The 19339-nt window shown below is 38.3% G+C and overlaps 2 protein-coding genes across 3 annotated transcripts in view; one reads left to right on the top strand and one right to left on the bottom strand.

Moving 5' to 3' along the window:
* LOC134814430 (UNC93-like protein MFSD11) overlaps positions 1-10244 on the top strand; it is a 91753-nt gene extending 81509 nt beyond the window's left edge. Inside the window, exons 2-13 of the mRNA XM_063822542.1 lie at positions 3806-3956; positions 5031-5108; positions 5220-5362; positions 5661-5772; positions 6072-6190; positions 6385-6589; positions 6932-7049; positions 7334-7460; positions 7586-7703; positions 7893-8009; positions 9424-9542; positions 10018-10244. Coding sequence (XP_063678612.1) covers positions 3821-3956; positions 5031-5108; positions 5220-5362; positions 5661-5772; positions 6072-6190; positions 6385-6589; positions 6932-7049; positions 7334-7460; positions 7586-7703; positions 7893-8009; positions 9424-9542; positions 10018-10029 — 1404 coding nt within the window. The 5' untranslated portion in view covers positions 3806-3820 and the 3' untranslated portion in view covers positions 10030-10244. The remainder of the gene's footprint in view (positions 1-3805; positions 3957-5030; positions 5109-5219; positions 5363-5660; positions 5773-6071; positions 6191-6384; positions 6590-6931; positions 7050-7333; positions 7461-7585; positions 7704-7892; positions 8010-9423; positions 9543-10017) is intronic.
* LOC134814429 (uncharacterized) overlaps positions 1-19339 on the bottom strand; it is a 112845-nt gene that overhangs the window by 3128 nt on the left and 90378 nt on the right. Inside the window, exons 2-12 of one of the 2 annotated variants that reach the window (XM_063822540.1) lie at positions 15579-15681; positions 15241-15459; positions 14407-14478; positions 14116-14225; positions 13859-13949; positions 13643-13748; positions 2622-2725; positions 1989-2113; positions 1471-1594; positions 1040-1183; positions 764-870 (exon numbers count right to left, since the gene is read on the bottom strand). In XM_063822540.1, the coding sequence (XP_063678610.1) occupies positions 764-870; positions 1040-1183; positions 1471-1594; positions 1989-2113; positions 2622-2725; positions 13643-13748; positions 13859-13949; positions 14116-14225; positions 14407-14478; positions 15241-15459; positions 15579-15678 (1302 nt within the window). In that variant the 5' untranslated portion in view covers positions 15679-15681. Of the gene's footprint in view, positions 1-763; positions 871-1039; positions 1184-1470; positions 1595-1988; positions 2114-2621; positions 2726-13642; positions 13749-13858; positions 13950-14115; positions 14226-14406; positions 14479-15240; positions 15460-15578; positions 15684-19339 lie in introns of both variants that reach the window. The other variant, XM_063822541.1, reaches the window with a different exon arrangement.

Genomic DNA, 19339 nt, shown 5'->3' with positions numbered 1-19339 from the left:
ATCTACTTATCTACCCTCCATCTAACCTCTATATACCTCTATATAACCTCTATCTACCCTCCATCTAACCTCTATATACCTCTATATAACCTCTATCTACCCTCCATCTAACCTCTATATACCTCTATATAACCTCTATCTACCCTCCATCTAACCTCTATCTACCTCTATCTAACCTCTATCTAACCTCTATCTACCTCTATCTAACCTCTATCTACCTCTATCTACCCTCCATCTAACCTCTATATACCTCTATATAACCTCTATCTACCCTCCATCTAACCTCTATCTACCTCTATCTAACCTCTATCTACCTCTATCTAACCTCTATCTACCTCTGTCTAACCTCTATCTAACCTCTATCTAACCTCTATATACCTCTATATAACCTCTATCTACCCTCCATCTAACCTCTATATACCTCTATATAACCTCTATCTAACCTCCATTTACCTCTATCTAACCTCTATCTAACCTCTATCTAACCTCTATCTAACCTCTATATACCTCTATATAACCTCTATCTACCCTCCATCTAACCTCTATATACCTCTATATAACCTCTATCTAACCTCCATTTACCTCTATCTAACCTCTATCTACCTCTATCTAACCTCTGTCTAACCTCTATTTACCTCCATCTAACCTCTATCTAACCTCTATCTACCTCTATCTACCTCTATCTAACCTCTATCTACCTCTATCTAACCTCTATCTACCTCTATCTAACCTCCATCTAACCTCTATATAAAAGTTAACTTACCACTCCACTGCCACTACAAGGCGCATCTAATAATACTCTGTCAAAGTTTCCCATAACTTTGGGGAACGCTAAACCGTCATAGTTACATACTATCGCATTGTTCACTCCTGTGATGTTAGTCAACATTTAGTTTACAAACAAATCTGCGTTTCTTTAGAAAACAATCAAATTAATGAACAAATAATCCTCCAGGACCAAGTTGTCCACCTATTTATATGATTAATGTCATCGTACATGAAAACACGTTCCATTGATAAAAACACATTAAATTCTCACCGAGTCTGTGTAAGTTAGCAGTAAGAGCTTTAGTTCGGTCCTTACTGGCGTCATTAGACAGCAACATTCCTGTGTTTTTCATCAGTGCAGCTAGATAAGCACTCTTGCCACCAGGGGCCGCACACATGTCCAACACTCTCTCACCTGGTAATTAGTTAATTAGTCAATTAGTTAATTAATTAATCAGTCAATTCTTATAAAATTCGGATTGGAGTATTATGAGTCGCATGGTTGCAATGTATTCTTGTGTAAATTTGTATTGATCCCGTTTGATGCGACAAGGAAAAATGCTCGAGTAATTCCTTTCCTGATAAGAGCATTTTTCCTTGTCCCATCAAACGGGATCAATACAAATTTACACAAGAATGCATCAATTTATATGAGTTAATAATAAGTTAATAATAAGTTAATAAGTTAATAAGTAAAAGTACCGGGTTTAGGATGTAGAGCCATGACAGGTATAAAAGAACTAGCTCCCTGTAACATATAGTGTCCAGCTAGGTACTCCGGAGTGGCTCCGAGGGGTACCGATGTGTTGTACACTACTAGACCCACCTGATTTTGGTATTATATATCAGGTTTTTATATGTTATTTAACAAAACTTACCTTGTCTATCAAATTTAACCTTCACTTGACACAACTAAACAGAGTTACTCTAGGTGATAATATTCATAACTGATCCTATCACAGTCGAGCAAGGTATCGTAGGGCATGGTGTAGTGCACCCCCCCCCCCCCCGCCCCCCATTATAGGGCACATGCACAACCACAATATTTCACGTTTCACAAAAGCATGTTGACCCCTTATCAGAGTTCAGGGCGGTGTGATTAACTGATAACAGGGTCCGTTATTAAACCGGCGAGTTTTATTTAATTGATAAGTTTAAAATGTTGAAGATGAATAACACGTACACATAATAACGCGTAATTTAATAAGTGTACCACGTACCTTGCTCCATTTTCCGATGGGGTCCAGGTTAACTCCTCTGTTAATAAGAGTCTGGGCCAGGTCTCTCCGTCTTGTCTTCAGAGAGTTTGCTCTGATAGTCACCGGTCTGCGTGTCTCTTGGGCGTCTGAACAGTTACCGTGATGTTACCGTGGTTATCATGGTGTTACCGTGGTGTTACCGTGATATTACAGTGATGTTACCATGGTTATCATGGTGTTACCGTGATATTACCGTGGTTATCATGGTGTTACCGTGATATTACCGTGATGTTACCGTGGTTATCATGGTGTTACCGTGATATTACCGTGGTTATCATGGTGTTACCGTGATGTTACCGTGGTTATCATGGTGTTACCGTGGTGTTACCGTGATATTACAGTGATGTTACCATGGTTATCATGGTGTTACCGTGATATTACCGTGATGTTACCGTGGTTATCATGGTGTTACCGTGATGTTACCATGGTTATCATGGCGTTACCGTGATGTTACCGTGGTTATCATGGTGTTACCGTGATGTTACCAAGGTTATCATGGTGTTACTATAGCAACCGTTACAATAATCCGAATATGATCAACTTAAGTGAACTTAACACTGCCCATTTTACACTTGCTATTTGTCATGAACTTACCTAGTAGATCAATTAGTTCTCCATAGGGCATTATCTCCATTAGTTGACCCATTAGAAACTCGTTGTACTCGTAGTGTTTACAGAGATCGGACATCAACAAACTCCTGAAATTTACGAGGGTAAGTGGGGTTGTTACTTCATGGGAGAAACATAAGAGTTGCTGATGCTTGGCTATTCTTGCTGAGAAATGCTATTTAGGACTTGGTGTGGTCTGAGAGGACCCTGGTACACCGGCTACTTTCAGAAGTGTGGGTATTAAGGGGGCACTCCCCTAAAAAATATCCCCTACATACAAATCAAACTCAATTTATTGGCTCCAATTTGTTGTGGATTATAATTAGGATAATAAATTTTGGCTCGGATTCTGGACGCTTTAAGTCAGCAAAAAAACAAGTCATAATCAGGATAAATTATCTTTATCAGGGGACCAACTAATCATCCAGACTGAGATTGATTAAATTTTATAACCAACAGTGCAGTTCCCCAATTAAAAATGGTGCAAAGTTGCAGAAAGTGTTATTACTGTCGGTACTCTTCTTCCCTGATAAGCTAATCAAGAGACGGCGTGGAGCGGATATTCAGCCTCACACTAATAATCCGTTGTTACAACTGACTGGAACAAATGAGTTATCATTAAACTAGGACCCTTTCTAGAGGGCTCATTTAGAGTGGCTCAATTGTTTCTGGGAACCTTTATTAATTTTGTTTTACGTAATAATTTTGGTAAAAACGGTAAAAACGCCAAATATGTTTTGTTAAAGGATGAAGATTGAAGGAAGCTTAGGATCGACTTACAAATATTCGCATTTATGTCCGGTGAAAGTGTACAGACTACAGAACCACGAAATACCACGCCGCGCTCCTATTGGCTGATATAAACTGCGGGCCGTGACGTCACTCTAGTCTAGTTGCCACGCGCACCCTATCATATAATGTACAGTATTTACCATCGTTTACGTTGCTTTGATCATTCCAACCCCACATAATTCTTTCTATAACACCTTACAATAAGTGCAATAATAGATTCCAGCAACTGTTAAGCCTCTCTGGTATATATTCCGGCCATCATGAATTTTGCCGGAAGATTACTTAGTCTATATACTCTCAGCTAGGTGACAGCTTAGATACGTAGCGTTCGCTGATTCATTTCTTGACACAAATCTCTCTAGTACATAGTACATAGTACATACTCGGACAAGATGAACAGGAACCTGTACAATATCCACATTCTGGGTATCGGCTTTATGTTCGTCTTCTCAGCGTTCATCACAGCTGGCTTTATATCCGCCATTGTGCTCAAAGACTTCAACAGCAACGGCATTGACAGCAAGACTGGTGAGATCTTAGGAACATGTTGCTTTACTAGCAATTTAGCATTATATTGAATACTAGAATACTAGAATTAACAGGAACATTTGTAGAGTTGTTGTTTACAGATCCTTCATTAATTAGACTTCGAGTGAGTCTTTGAAACTGTTAATTATAAAGGATAATGTGAGCTGACATTGCTTTCTTTTACAGGGTTCTACAGTCTGTCTATTATTGCTTTATTTTACAGGGTTCTACAGTCTGTCTATTATTGCTTTATTTTACAGTGTTCTACAGTCTGTCTATTATTGCTTTATTTTACAGGGTTCTACAGTCTGTCTATTATTGCTTTATTTTACAGGGTTCTACAGTCTGTCTATTATTGCTTTATTTTACAGGGTTCTACAGTCTGTCTATTATTGCTTTATTTTACAGGGTTCTACAGTCTGTCTATTATTGCTTTATTTTACAGGGTTCTACAGTCTGTCTATTATTGCTTTATTTTACAGGGTTCTACAGTCTGTCTATTATTGCTTTATTTTACAGGGTTCTACAGTCTGTCTATTATTGCTTTATTTTACAGTGTTCTACAGTCTGTCTATTATTGCTTTATTTTACAGGGTTCTACAGTCTGTCTATTATTGCTTTATTTTACAGGGTTCTACAGTCTGTCTATAATTGCTTTATTTTACAGGGTTCTACAGTCTGTCTATTATTGCTTTATTTTACAGGGTTCTACAGTCTGTCTATTATTGCTTTCTTTTACAGTGTTCTACAGTCTGTCTATTATTGCTTTCTTCTACAGTGTTCTACAGTCTGTCTATTATTGCTTTATTTTACAGGGTTCTACAGTCTGTCTATTATTGCTTTCTTTTACAGTGTTCTACAGTCTGTCTATTATTGCTTTATGTTACAGGGTTCTACAGTCTGTCTATTATTGCTTTATTTTACAGTGTTCTACAGTCTGTCTATTATTGCTTTATGTTACAGGGTTCTACAGTCTGTCTATTATTGCTTTATGTTACAGGGTTCTACAGTCTGTCTATTATTGCTTTATGTTACAGGGTTCTACAGTCTGTCTATTATTGCTTTATGTTACAGGGTTCTACAGTCTGTCTATTATATACGCCTGTTTGGGACTGGCTAACTGGTTCTCTCCTGCTGTTGTCAAGAAACTAGGTAGGTACTGTTGTAGTTTAAACTATTTCCACAACCGAGCGATGCTTCAGAGAATATATCGCCAGAGATTAGAAAACCCTAAAAATTATAAACTTCACAATACTTCCTCAGGACCAGAACTGTCCTTATTCCTGTCTTCAATTCCCTACACTGGGTTTATATACTGCATGATAGAACCTTACATGTGGAGTGTGTTTACTCTCTCGGCACTGCTTGGTTTTGGTGGTGCTGTGCTCTGGACTGCTTGTGGGGAGGTTTGTGCATCTGTACATCTGTACATCTGTACATCTGTACATTAGTAAATCTGTACATTTGTACATTTGTATTATCTAGGGCAACTTACATGTTCACTGACAAAGCCTTTAATATATGGTAACTTACAGCTACTAGTAAAAATAATGAACTTTCAACACGTCACTTACAAAGATACAAAGCCTCCCCTAAAGCTAAGAAGTGATATTGAGATTATTTCTATCAAATACAAACACCTATAAATTATAAAATGATTCATAAACTATACAGTGTGGCCGGTAAACTATTAGAATGTTTCAGGTGATTTCAAAGAACTCCCCTGGAGACACTAAAGCAAAGAACACTGGTATATTCTGGTCGTGGTTCAACAGCAGCATGCTTCTGGGAAACGTCTTTCTCTACTTTTACCTAGGTTAACACATCTCACAAGAGCACATTGCTCGTCTTCCTGTACTTTTACCTAGGTTAACACATCTCACAAGAGCACATTGCTCGTCTTCCTCTACTTTTACCTAGGTTAACACATCTCACAAGAGCACATTGCTCGTCTTCCTGTACTTTTACCTAGGTTAACACATCTCACAAGAGCACATTGATAATAGTCTGGTTGAGTTTTCTTGCTCCAGAACCAGATCAGGATTTAGGACTGAAGAGGTTTTAACTCTCTACTCTTCAGGAATATAAAGGGTTTTTTAACGATCCACTATTCAGGGGACTCCGCGAAGATCAGTGACACTAAAAGATACGTGATATACCAAGTGCTAGGAGTACTGTGCACTCTGGGCATGTTCACCTTCCTTCTGCTAGCGCCTGTCCCTGATGAACCTACAGTATGTAACACCTTTACTTCATGTAACACCTTTATGTAACACCTTTACTTCATGTAACACCTTTGTAGCACTATTTTACTAAGCATAACTGTTTATTTGTTATGATCATTCTGTTGTTGAATAGTCCAGTATCTAAATAAGAGTTAATGTAATCTAGTATTTACTGAGATTTAATGAAGTTCATGTCTCCTCAGAAATCAGAAGAAGACGCGTCCATTGTCCCATTCTTCCTGATCTTTACTAGAAAAACATGTGTTAGCAACGACGTAGAAAGAGAGAACGCTATCGAGGAGAAAACTGAAGGAAAACCACAGTCAGTACTGCAACCGATTGTAGATGCTGCTAGGTTCTGTAAAACTAGGGAGATGTGTTTACTGTACCTTCCCATCATTTTCACAGGTGGGGAACCAAGGGTCTTTAAATTAGAGATATAAGATATGTCAACCGCTTTAAATTAGAGACAAGTGATGTGAACCATTGCTGCACTGTAACTCTACTGTTGTAACTATGTTATGTCAACTCTCTATTGAATAATCCTACATATACTGACCATCAAGAAATGATATTAAAAACTCGGAATAAAGAAGTAAATAAATGGTTCCCCAACAAATGAATTGATAACTACAGCTACTTCTCCTCTCATTCCCACTGAAAGACTGCTATTAATTGACTAATTAATTAATTAATTGACTAATTAATTAATTAATTAATGCTATTAATGGACTGATAACTCCTCCTCAGGCGTGTCACTGAACTACTGGAGCTCCGTCTTCATCACCTCGGTTGGGAACGTGTTCCCAAACAGGAGTTACCTCGCCTTGGGAGGAATCAGTACTGGAGTGGGGGAAATAGCAGCAGGGTAGATAATATATATATAATTTAGCTGAGGGGGGAGGCGGAGGAGGTTTCCAAATGAGTACGCTAGTGTAATTTTGACACAATAGCTATGTGTGAAACTGATTACGGAGGGGGGATGGGGTTAAAAATTGGCCAAATAAAAGGTCTATAGAAACTTTCATCGGTTCTGTAATGTAATCTCATTATATAGTTGAATATATTAGGTAATAGTAATGTAATCTTTATTAGTACTACTGGTGTAATGTAATCTTTATTAGTACTACTGGTGTAATGTAATCTCTCCAGGTTTATCTGGGGTCGGTTAACTAACAAGATAGGGAGACATGGAGTTATTATAGCTAGTACTATAATCAACATTTTTCTCTTCGTTCTCTGTTTTATCAGCTTCCCATCTGATGCTGCCACTACTACAGTAAGTTCCAGTATTATACACTGGGAAACCAAGCAACACCTATTTATCAAGATAAGGATATGTATCTCAATAAATACTACTAGGAGGTAATGGGCTATTGGATTGCTAATATGACCTGTGTCCAGGCAGCAGTAGCAGAAGAGACACCCATCATACCTAGCAGCATTTACCTAGCTCTGGGGCTGGGAGTGTTGCTGGGACTGGGGGACGGGGGTTTCAATGTTTCTATCTACGCTGCAGTTGGTAAGTGAGCCTAAGAGAGAGGAGACTTGAGAGATGAGGGGGAGAATGTATTGAAATTGTTTCTTTTATATATCAGACTTTGATATGTATATCTACATTTGAACCCAATATTAAAGCACAATAACAGAATCCTCTAAATTACAATATATCAGAGTCTTATTCCCAAATCTCAACATAATATTAAACCAGGTACAATATTCGAGAGTAATCCAGCTCCAGCGTTTGCTATGTTCAAGTTTGTACAGAGTTCGGTTGGAGCAGCTGCCTTCGTCTACTGTGGTCATCTCATCCTGCCTTATCAACTAGGTATACTCTCAATATGTGGTAGAGGTGGAGTGGGGGCCGGGGGTGGGGCCGGGGGTGCCTTATCAACTAGGTATACTCTCAAAATGTGGTAGAGGTGGAGTGGGGGCCGGGGGTGGGGGCCGGGGGTGGGGGCCGGGGGTGAAGGAGATTAATTGATTATGATAAGACTTTAGGAGGAGGGCAAAGAGAAGTGATATTATAACTGAATGTTTTATATTATCAATTAATTTTATCAGGATAAAGACAAGTGTATTGTTTAGGTATACAATACTACAATAGGGGGAAGCCAAGGGGCATTTTGGGGTACTTTATTATGGGGGATTTCCAAAATTCATTCAGGCATTCCCAATAATACCCCAAAATACCCCTTGGCTTCCCCTACAATACTACAAAAGTTTACCATTATAATTTACAGGTATACAATACTACAATACTACAAAAGTATACCACTATAATTTACAGGTATACAATACTACAATACGACAAAAGTATACCACTATAATTTACAGGTATACAATACTACAATACTACAAAAGTATACCACTATAATTTACAGGTATACAATACTACAATACTACAAAAGTATACCACTATAATTTACAGGTATACAATACTACAATACTACAAAAGTATACCACTATAATTTACAGGTATACAATACTACAATACTACAAAAGTATACCACTATAATTTACAGGTACATACAATACTACAATACTACAAAAGTATACCACTATAATTTACAGGTATACAATACTACAATACTACAAAAGTATACCACTATAATTAACAGGTATACAATACTACAATACTACAAAAGTATACCACTATAATTTACAGGTACATACAATACTACAATACTACAAAAGTATACCACTATAATTTACAGGTATACAATACTACAATACTACAAAAGTATACCACTATAATTTACAGGTATACAATACTACAATACGACAAAAGTATACCACTATAATTTACAGGTATACAATACTACAATACTACAAAAGTATACCACTATAATTAACAGGTATACAATACTACAATTATACTACAAAAGTATACCACTATAATTTACAGGTACATACAATACTACAATACTACAAAAGTATACCACTATAATTTACAGGTATACAATACTACAATACTACAAAAGTATACCACTATAATTTACAGGTATACAATACTACAATACGACAAAAGTATACCACTATAATTTACAGGTATACAATACTACAATACTACAAAAGTATACCACTATAATTAACAGGTATACAATACTACAATTATACTACAAAAGTATACCACTATAATTTACAGGTATACAATACTACAATACTACAAAAGTATACCACTATAATTAACAGGTATACAATACTACAATACTACAAAAGTATACCACTATAATTTACAGGTATACTAACAGTTACTTGTGTGGTGGGATGCATTAGTTTTGCATTCCTGGACAAGAGCCCCTCACGGAAACTAGAAGAGAAAGCAGTTGCTGACCCGGAGCAGGACAAGTTCTTACAGGTTGGCATGATATCATCATAGCTTATTACACTAATGTTATTAATACAATTAGTTATCTCTACTATAATTCAGAGAATTGTTTTTGTTGTCTGTATGTACGACCGCCCACGTGCACATTAGATGAAAAATAGGAATTTAGGTAACAACCAAAACGTTCCATAGCAACGGTGTTTTAAGTACACATGCACGTGCAAAGATTGTTTTAACGTCATTTTGATCGGTTTTGTGGTAATTACGTTGTGTTTAAAGTGTTTTATATTTAAATCGGCTGTATCTTCGGTTGGGATGGATATTTTTTAATGCGATTAAAACTTTCTTTCAAAGAATACTACTAGCTTCGTCCCTGTTACCACGGGCTTTCTAGTTTACTATAATTTAAGTTATATACAATAATGAATATTACTATAATTGTTTGCAACTATGGCTCGAATTCTCACTGGACCATGTTGGAGGTTTAAATATAATAACTTTGCAGACTCCAGCATAATCGAAAGAAGCTTCAGCCGAAGAGTTGTAGGCTGACTCGGAACATTGAACAGGAGAACGAATATTCAGTCTTTTGAATCTGAGAGTCTTCTATAAGAATTCAGAGGAAAATTTGCTTTCGGAGCCAGAAGATTAAATTGAGAACTTTATTAATTTTTACTTTTGTATTATGCATATTGTGTTGAAAAATATGGTTAAATATATTTGATATCAAAATGTAATTTTATTTTGTTAGAGAAGATTCCAAAGAAGTTGAGCTATAGTTACCATAACACATGACAGTGATTACGCCAGCGAAATCCGTGAATTAATCTACGTATTAAAAAAACAGAGCTTGCCTCCAGGCTACAGCTCCCAGCAATGTAATTAATCAGGCTACATTGATTTTTTTTACAAATGTGGACAACTAGACTAGCATATATTTGTCAGGATAATATTTTGTTTATCTGAAACCATAACTTGTTCCTCCTGGTGGCCATGGAGAAGACATATGGTAGCCGTGTACACTGGTGGTTGTTATGGTAACATATGGTAGCCGTGTACACTGGTGGTTGTTATGGTAACATAGGGTGGCCGTGTACACTGGTGGTTGTTATGGTAACATATGGTAGCCGTGTACATTGGTGGTTGTTATGGTAACATATGGTAGCCGTGTACACTGGTGGTTGTTATGGTAACATATGGTAGCCGTGTACACTGGTGGTTGTTATGGTAACATATGGTAGCCGTGTACACTGGTGGTTGTTATGGTAACATATGGTAGCCGTGTACACTGGTGGTTGTTATGGTAACATATGGTAGCCGTGTACACTGGTGGTTGTTATGGTAACATATGGTAGCCGTGTACACTGGTGGTTGTTATGGTAACACATGGTAGCCGTGTACACTGGTGGTTGTTATGGTAACATATGGTAGCCGTGTACACTGGTGGTTGTTATGGTAACATATGGTAGCCGTGTACACTGGTGGTTGTTATGGTAACATATGGTAGCCGTGTACACTGGTGGTTGTTATGGTAACATATGGTAGCCGTGTACACTGGTGGTTGTTATGGTAACATATGGTGGCCGTGTACACTGGTGGTTGTTATGGTAACATATGGTGGCCGTGTACACTGGTGGTTGTTATGGTAACATATGGTAGCCGTGTACACTGGTGGTTGTTATGGTAACATATGGTAGCCGTGTACACTGGTGGTTGTTATGGTAACATATGGTAGCCGTGTACACTGGTGGTTGTTATGGTAACATATGGTAGCCGTGTACACTGGTGGTTGTTATGGTAACATATGGTAGCCGTGTACACTGGTGGTTGTTATGGTAACATATGGTAGCCGTGTACACTGGTGGTTGTTATGGTAACATATGGTGGCCGTGTACACTGGTGGTTGTTATGGTAACATATGGTGGCCGTGTACACTGGTGGTTGTTATGGTAACATATGGTAGCCGTGTACACTGGTGGTTGTTATGGTAACATATGGTAGCCGTGTACACTGGTGGTTGTTATGGTAACATATGGTAGCCGTGTACACTGGTGGTTGTTATGGTAACATATGGTAGCCGTGTACACTGGTGGTTGTTATGGTAACATATGGTAGCCGTGTACACTGGTGGTTGTTATGGTAACATATGGTAGCCGTGTACACTGGTGGTTGTTATGGTAACATATGGTAGCCGTGTACACTGGTGGTTGTTATGGTAACATATGGTAGCCGTGTACACTGGTGGTTGTTATGGTAACATATGGTAGCCGTGTACACTGGTGGTTGTTATGGTAACATATGGTAGCCGTGTACACTGGTGGTTGTTATGGTAACATATGGTGGCCGTGTACACTGGTGGTTGTTATGGTAACATATGGTAGCCGTGTACACTGGTGGTTGTTATGGTAACATATGGTAGCCGTGTACACTGGTGGTTGTTATGGTAACATATGGTAGCCGTGTACACTGGTGGTTGTTATGGTAACATATGGTAGCCGTGTACACTGGTGGTTGTTATGGTAACATATGGTAGCCGTGTACACTGGTGGTTGTTATGGTAACATATGGTAGCCGTGTACACTGGTGGTTGTTATGGTAACATATGGTAGCCGTGTACACTGGTGGTTGTTATGGTAACATATGGTAGCCGTGTACACTGGTGGTTGTTATGGTAACATATGGTGGCCGTGTACACTGGTGGTTGTTATGGTAACATATGGTAGCCGTGTACACTGGTGGTTGTTATGGTAACATATGGTAGCCGTGTACACTGGTGGTTGTTATGGTAACATATGGTAGCCGTGTACACTGGTGGTTGTTATGGTAACATATGGTAGCCGTGTACACTGGTGGTTGTTATGGTAACATATGGTAGCCGTGTACACTGGTGGTTGTTATGGTAACATATGGTAGCCGTGTACACTGGTGGTTGTTATGGTAACATATGGTAGCCGTGTACACTGGTGGTTGTTATGGTAACATATGGTAGCCGTGTACACTGGTGGTTGTTATGGTAACATATGGTAGCCGTGTACACTGGTGGTTGTTATGGTAACATATGGTAGCCGTGTACACTGGTGGTTGTTATGGTAACATATGGTAGCCGTGTACACTGGTGGTTGTTATGGTAACATATGGTAGCCGTGTACACTGGTGGTTGTTATGGTAACATATGGTAGCCGTGTACACTGGTGGTTGTTATGGTAACATATGGTAGCCGTGTACACTGGTGGTTGTTATGGTAACATATGGTAGCCGTGTACACTGGTGGTTGTTATGGTAACATATGGTAGCCGTGTACACTGGTGGTTGTTATGGTAACACATGGTAGCCGTGTACACTGGTGGTTGTTATGGTAACACATGGTAGCCGTGTACACTGGTGGTTGTTATGGTAACATATGGTGGCGGTGTACACTGGTGGTTGTTATGGTAACATATGGTGGCGGTGTACACTGGTGGTTGTTATGGTAACATATGGTAGCCGTGTACACTGGTGGTTGTTATGGTAACATATGGTAGCCGTGTACACTGGTGGTTGTTATGGTAACATATGGTAGCCGTGTACACTGGTGGTTGTTATGGTAACATATGGTAGCCGTGTACACTGGTGGTTGTTATGGTAACATATGGTAGCCGTGTACACTGGTGGTTGTTATGGTAACATATGGTAGCCGTGTACACTGGTGGTTGTTATGGTAACATATGGTAGCCGTGTACACTGGTGGTTGTTACGGTAACAAATGTAGACGTGTTCACTGGTGGTTGTTAAAGGGTAAAATGGTACCGCTCACACTGGTGTTTGTTTATTGAACATATGGTAGCAGTGTACACAGGTGTTTGTTTATGGTAACAATATGGTAGCGTGTACACTCGGAGTTGCTATAACAGTGGCCGTGTAAACTGTGTTTTTATGGTAACATATGGTGGCGGTGTACACTGTGATGTTATAGATAACAAATGGTAGCGTTACAGCCGTGGTTGTTAGTAACATGATGGATCAGCGGTAGAACGCCATTTGTTACCTAGCCACCATTATGCCCCTACGTTCTGTTAGACAATTTACCTGACTTAAGATGTTGGATAACTAATTGCATGCGGAGGTTTTTAATCAAAATAAATGTTGCTCACCTGTACTCTCTTCTGTTTCTTTCTTCCTGTCGGAGTGTCTTGAAGTCTGCGAGAGTTGCTAAAACTGATCTTATCCGCTCGTTCCTATCTTCTCGGGATATGATTCCTGCAGATATGCCGGGTTATTACAATACTTCACAAAACTAACGCACCAAATCACAATCTCAGAGAATGTTCACATTAGTAGAGGTGAAATGGTTGCTAGGAAACGCATACCTTCTTCCTCCAGCTCTTCAGGAGTAGGGAGTATAAAGGTTTGTATTCTCTTAGCAGCTTCTTGTCTCTCTGCCTCATCAGCAGCAGCTTCCTAGGGTGACAGATAATATTAGGATGACAGACAGTTGTACTTTTAACATCACACTGCGTCTTCGTAGTCTGTTTAGAAAATGAGTATTAAACGTCACAAACAGTGTCTCAATTGTAAATTCGTAACTTCCAAACAGAGAAATCAGCAGAAGCGATCCGATAAATACCTTGGTCTCGTCAACAACTTCTTCGTCTGAGTCGTGAGGGAACTCGTCACCCATCATCTCATCTTCACTTCCTTCCTTCACTTTGTCATCTGCTCCTTCAAAATCATCTCCTGGGCAGTGAGCACTGTTGGATGTGGGGGCCGGGGGGGGGGGGGGGCGGGGAACCACCCATTACTCATATTTTATCAGATTTATTTCAGCATATTATGAGAAAACAGTAGTTATGATAAATACATAATTGCCAGATAAAGATTGGTCTGCTTGTTCCAGGTGCATTACATAATGACTTACCCATAATACCCATATCATCATCATCTTCCTCCCCATTTGTAGCTGTTAACCAGTTCTTGTTATCCTCAAAACCTGGAGAATATTTAGATAAGGGAGTCCATTAGTTGATTAGTCCTCAAACTAACTGTATTCACGCGGGAGAGTACCAATTAGTGTTATGATAATTCTAATTAGTGTTATGATAATTCTAATCAGTGTTATGATAATTCTAATTAGTGTTATGATAATTCTAATTAGTGTAAGTGTTAATTCTAATTAGTGTTATGATAATTCTAATTAGTGTTAATAGGATAATTCTAATTAGTGTAGGTGTCAATTCTAATTAGTGCAGGTGTTATTCCTATTTAATCGGGCCAGGATGGCTTCCGAGCTCTGGTATTTAGGCGTTATTCATGTTTCGACTCAGAGGAATTGTCCCCTAAACTGATTATCGGAGACGGGCTGTCTGGAACATTATCACAATGCACTTTATCTGGCATTGGAGATCATTCATGCATGAAGCGACTGCATTTTCTGCAAACACATTAAGACATAATTGGAGTATGATAATAATCCTAAATGAATTTAAACATCTCCGATTAAGATTAATAAGATCATTATGCAGAGTTCATAACTGAAAGAAAAATTTAGAAATCCGACATTCTTCTTGTAATGTCGGATAATTTAATTCATTAATGTAAAACAAAAATGTATTATGAGTTGTAGGACGTATTATTTTTTGTATAGTTTTCTTATCTTTTCAACTTTAAAGACTAAATCTATACAATCTAACACACTATCTAGTGCTTCAATACACTATCTAGTGCTTCAACAATACTAAAAGACCCTACATACCAGTAGCTTTCTCCAGAACAGTTTCCTTAAGAAGAGTTTCTTGAAGTATATTCAGATCCTCAAGTTTGCTCTCCTTGTCCTCCTCCTCTTCTAGCTGTACTTCAACACTCACTTCCTCAGGGGTCTCGTCTGAGAGTTTAATTTCTTTCCTTTTCTTCTTTTTCAATTCCTTGGCGCCATCTTCGACTTTACTTTTGCGCCTTTTCTTCGGCTTGGCCTCTGAAAAGTACAAGCTTGTTAAATGTTAATCCAGGTCTGTATAACGACAAAACGCAGTGAAGTAACATCAAATAAAGAGCCACTAAAAGTTTTAATATCAAAACCGCCAATCTCCAAACCTTTTTCTTCTACAAGATGAATGGGATCTGCCTGCTTCTTGGATTTTCTGCCAGGACCCTTGTCCTTGCCTATCAGTGATCTGTCTTTAGCTCTACCCATGAGCTACGGTTATGAAAAGGGTTAACTAAAATAGAAATATACTACAGATCAAATCTTTTTAGCGTCATCAGAATGGATTAATATATATAATTTCAAATGACTCAATAAAATGAAAACTATACACGCAACTTCGTAACTCCTTTGAATCAAATTAATTCGAAATTCTATAAAAGAGTAAATATAAATCTTAATCCCCATAACTTAATTCAATATTTGATCCTACACAAAGTTCACATGACGCCAAAATGTTACAAAGATTTCTTGTCTTTCTGCAGATTGAGTTTCCGACGTTTAGCCCAAAACTAACAAAATGTTACAAAGACTTCTTGTCTTTTTGCAGATTATGCTTCCTACGTTTGGCCAAATACTTTTCAACTTTGCCTTCTTTTTTGAGCTGCTCAAACTTATTCTTCAACTCAGACTTCCTGAGCTCGCTCTTTTTAGCAAAGTAAGGATTCTTACCATCCTTAACATTACCCATAGCTTTTTTCCTGCTCTCAACTTTCAGTTTTTGTCGCTCTGTTTTAATCTGATTGGCTTGTTCTGACGTGTTCATTTGGTTGATAAGTCTGATAAATTTATCTCTCTTCCTAGGATCCTTACATTTTTTTAGTTCACCCTGAAGTTTAGTCTTCTCTTCTGATCTGATGTCTTTTATAAACCCATATGAATCCTGGAAAACATTATCATCGAACGTTCCAGAAAGATCGTCAAAACGGGGATCGCGTGTTGTCCGTTTACCAGTAGTTTGCTCTCTGATAACAGAAACTTTTCGTTTTGAGGTCATTTCACGAGGAGCACGTTTGTTAGATCGTTTATAGTCTATACTTTTTGGATCAGGTTTGGAAGGAATAGAGGTGGGTTCTGCGTCATTAGGTTCTTGCTTTGGAGTGGTCAAAGCTTCAAACTTCTTCGTTCCTGAATTATGTCTGATATTAATTATCTTGTATGTAGTACCACAAGAGTGTAAAAATGAAATATAGGCATTAGGCAAACATAAATGTTTTTAAAAAAATTTAGCTAAATAAAACTTGCCTACAGTTTCTCTAAGTTGCAACAGCTCACCAATAGACAGATCTCCAGACAACATGCCCCCCTAAATGATAGGTAACTGTTAGAGTGAGAATATTCTAACACATTCTGTGGAAATTTGACTGTAACACTGGCATATTACAAGCTGATAAGAATATATCCATCACATATACTCAACTTAAACACAGTCAATTAAAAAATAAATTTTCGGTGACAACAACATTCATTTCAATCTTGAACAAACTATGGTTAACATAAATACCAAAATAATCTCTTGATCGGCTAGAAAAACATCTGTCTTAATTTTATTCAAGTCGCAGACTTGCTCATACAAATTTGAAATACAAAATTATTGCTTAACCACAAATTAATGAAAAAATTCAGCTAATATTAGTATAGGAATGATATATGTATAATAATTAACATGCTTTATGAAAAAAAGTGTGCACGAATTTAATTAAATTCAAGATGCTTCGTAGTTCGTATTATACCGATAATTAGGTATAAATTAACGTACACTAAGTAATTATTTAAGTGTAATCAACTCTCAATTGGCATAGTTGATACTTGATAGTCCCGAGGCAGAATTTACGAAGAACATGAGTACCAAGGGAATTGAAGAACACCATTCAAGATTTGTAGCGCGCGTGAACACACTTAATTGTGAGCCGCGCGATTTACAAATACTTTGAGTTTATTTGACGCATTGCGCGTCACAGAACAGCACAAATTTATAGTGACCAGTAGTGGTCGGTAAACGCGGGAGCCGATATTGCACTCAAACAAGAGCCGGGTCTTTCATTTCAGCAACATTCTCCACTCTCTGATAAGCATCTTGTAGATTGTACCCACTAGTCAGTCCAGCAGACAATCCTAATCCTATACCTGAAAATGTTGGCAACTCAAAATTTCATATCAAACTGAACAAAGATATAAAACTGAACGTCAGTGTAACTTAAAAGAAAATGCGCTGTAGTGTGAAATAACTCACTCTGAATGAAAAGCATCATAGATATAGCACATTTCTTGCCAGCCTCTTCGAGCGGCAGTAAGTAGCAAGGACTAGGTTCAAGTAATGTGATGTCCTTGCCGGAGGGAGTAAGTTCTGCTCTCGCTTCTATTGAAGCATCATTTCTCCATGATTGTTTGCCAGAGATAATAAGGGTTGGTACCACAGTATTCGCTGAAAATTAGAGGATTTTCAAACTCGGCATTAATTTTATAAGATTTTTATAGCTTTATAAGTCATATAATTTATCATGATATAACATGACTCATCACAGAGTAAGTCTATCAGAGATTGAAACTAAAACATTTCATCTTTTCTATCGCCTGCTTTGAAAGAGCGAGCTATTTCTGAGGTCATGTCTGAAATTTAGGAAGGAATGTTGTGAAATAAACAGAGATATTTACCGTTGAGATCAGCAGTTGGGATAGGAGTCCTCTGATAATGCGACTGTTGATACAAGCTAACGTTCTTCATGTTCTGTGATGTTAACAGTCGTTGGGTTAAGTACTGCCTGCAGTCGGTAAGAATGTGGGTAGGGCAAGCTGTTCTACCAAAGTGCTTGTCAAGGAGGCTGGAGGCTAGTTCTTCTGGGGTTTTGGAGCGCAGTCCTACAATATCACTTGGCTTCATAACCTGACAACGGAGAATCATGGGTTCTTTAAATCATTATTAATTTATAGCTTATATCGTTTTCACCTCAATTATCTGCTAAATTAAAGTACATTTAATGAGTATTTGTCATACTGGTTTCATCTTTTGAATATAAAAAGACTCAAGTTTTTAACCAAATTTAAAATAGCGCAGCTCAGCGTGCTTGTGGTCAAAACCAATTAAGACCAGTTATACCTACCAAGTCAGTGATTTTGTCCTGGGTCCACTTGGTCCATGTTTCACTGTCGTTAGTAACCTCCACCAGTATCATACCCAAAACTGTCTTCGTGTGTTTTACCATATACCTCATAGCTGAGGAAGTGTGACGTCATTAGGGGGCGTGACGTCATCAGGGGGTGTGACGTCATGAGGGGAAATTAACATTTATAGGAACAAATAACCACTAGACTACGATTAAACCTCACTAATATAATGTAGCTGATTTGAAGGGTAACTGACCGATATTAGCACCAGCCCCCACCCCAAGTAGCACCATCATATCAGTTATGTTGAGCGCTGAGCGCACGTGCGCTATAATACTCGCCAGATCATCTAAACTGGCGTACTGTGACGTGACATCTCCTGCTCCTTCCTCACACCCTGAGATAGGAGACGTGTAGAGACGTGTAGAGATACGTGAATTGTAGAGAGTTAGGACTCTCAGAACATAGTTTAAAGACATTAATAGAGTAATGACTATCTGTGAGCTTGTAAAATGAGAAAAAACTAAAAGCAATAAGCATACATTCTACGTCATTAAATCATAATAGCGACAAGAGAACCGCCATTGTTGGACGTGAGGAGAGTGCAAGTGAGGACTCCTTTTCTAATGTAGAAAGGAACTGAGTGAAAGTGTCAAGTGAAAGTGAAAGTAGCATACCTGGCAGGTCGATGTGATATGTTACGAACTGTGAGAAGAACTTAGCAGCATCCTCACAAGACCTCTCAAGAGACCGGAACTGGGACACG

Source organism: Bolinopsis microptera, chromosome 4 (genome assembly GCF_026151205.1).
Source record: "Bolinopsis microptera isolate Bmic1 chromosome 4, MBARI_Bmic_1.0, whole genome shotgun sequence".
Lineage (NCBI taxonomy): Eukaryota > Metazoa > Ctenophora > Tentaculata > Lobata > Bolinopsidae > Bolinopsis > Bolinopsis microptera.
This window is presented reverse-complemented; position numbering and strand designations above follow the sequence as displayed.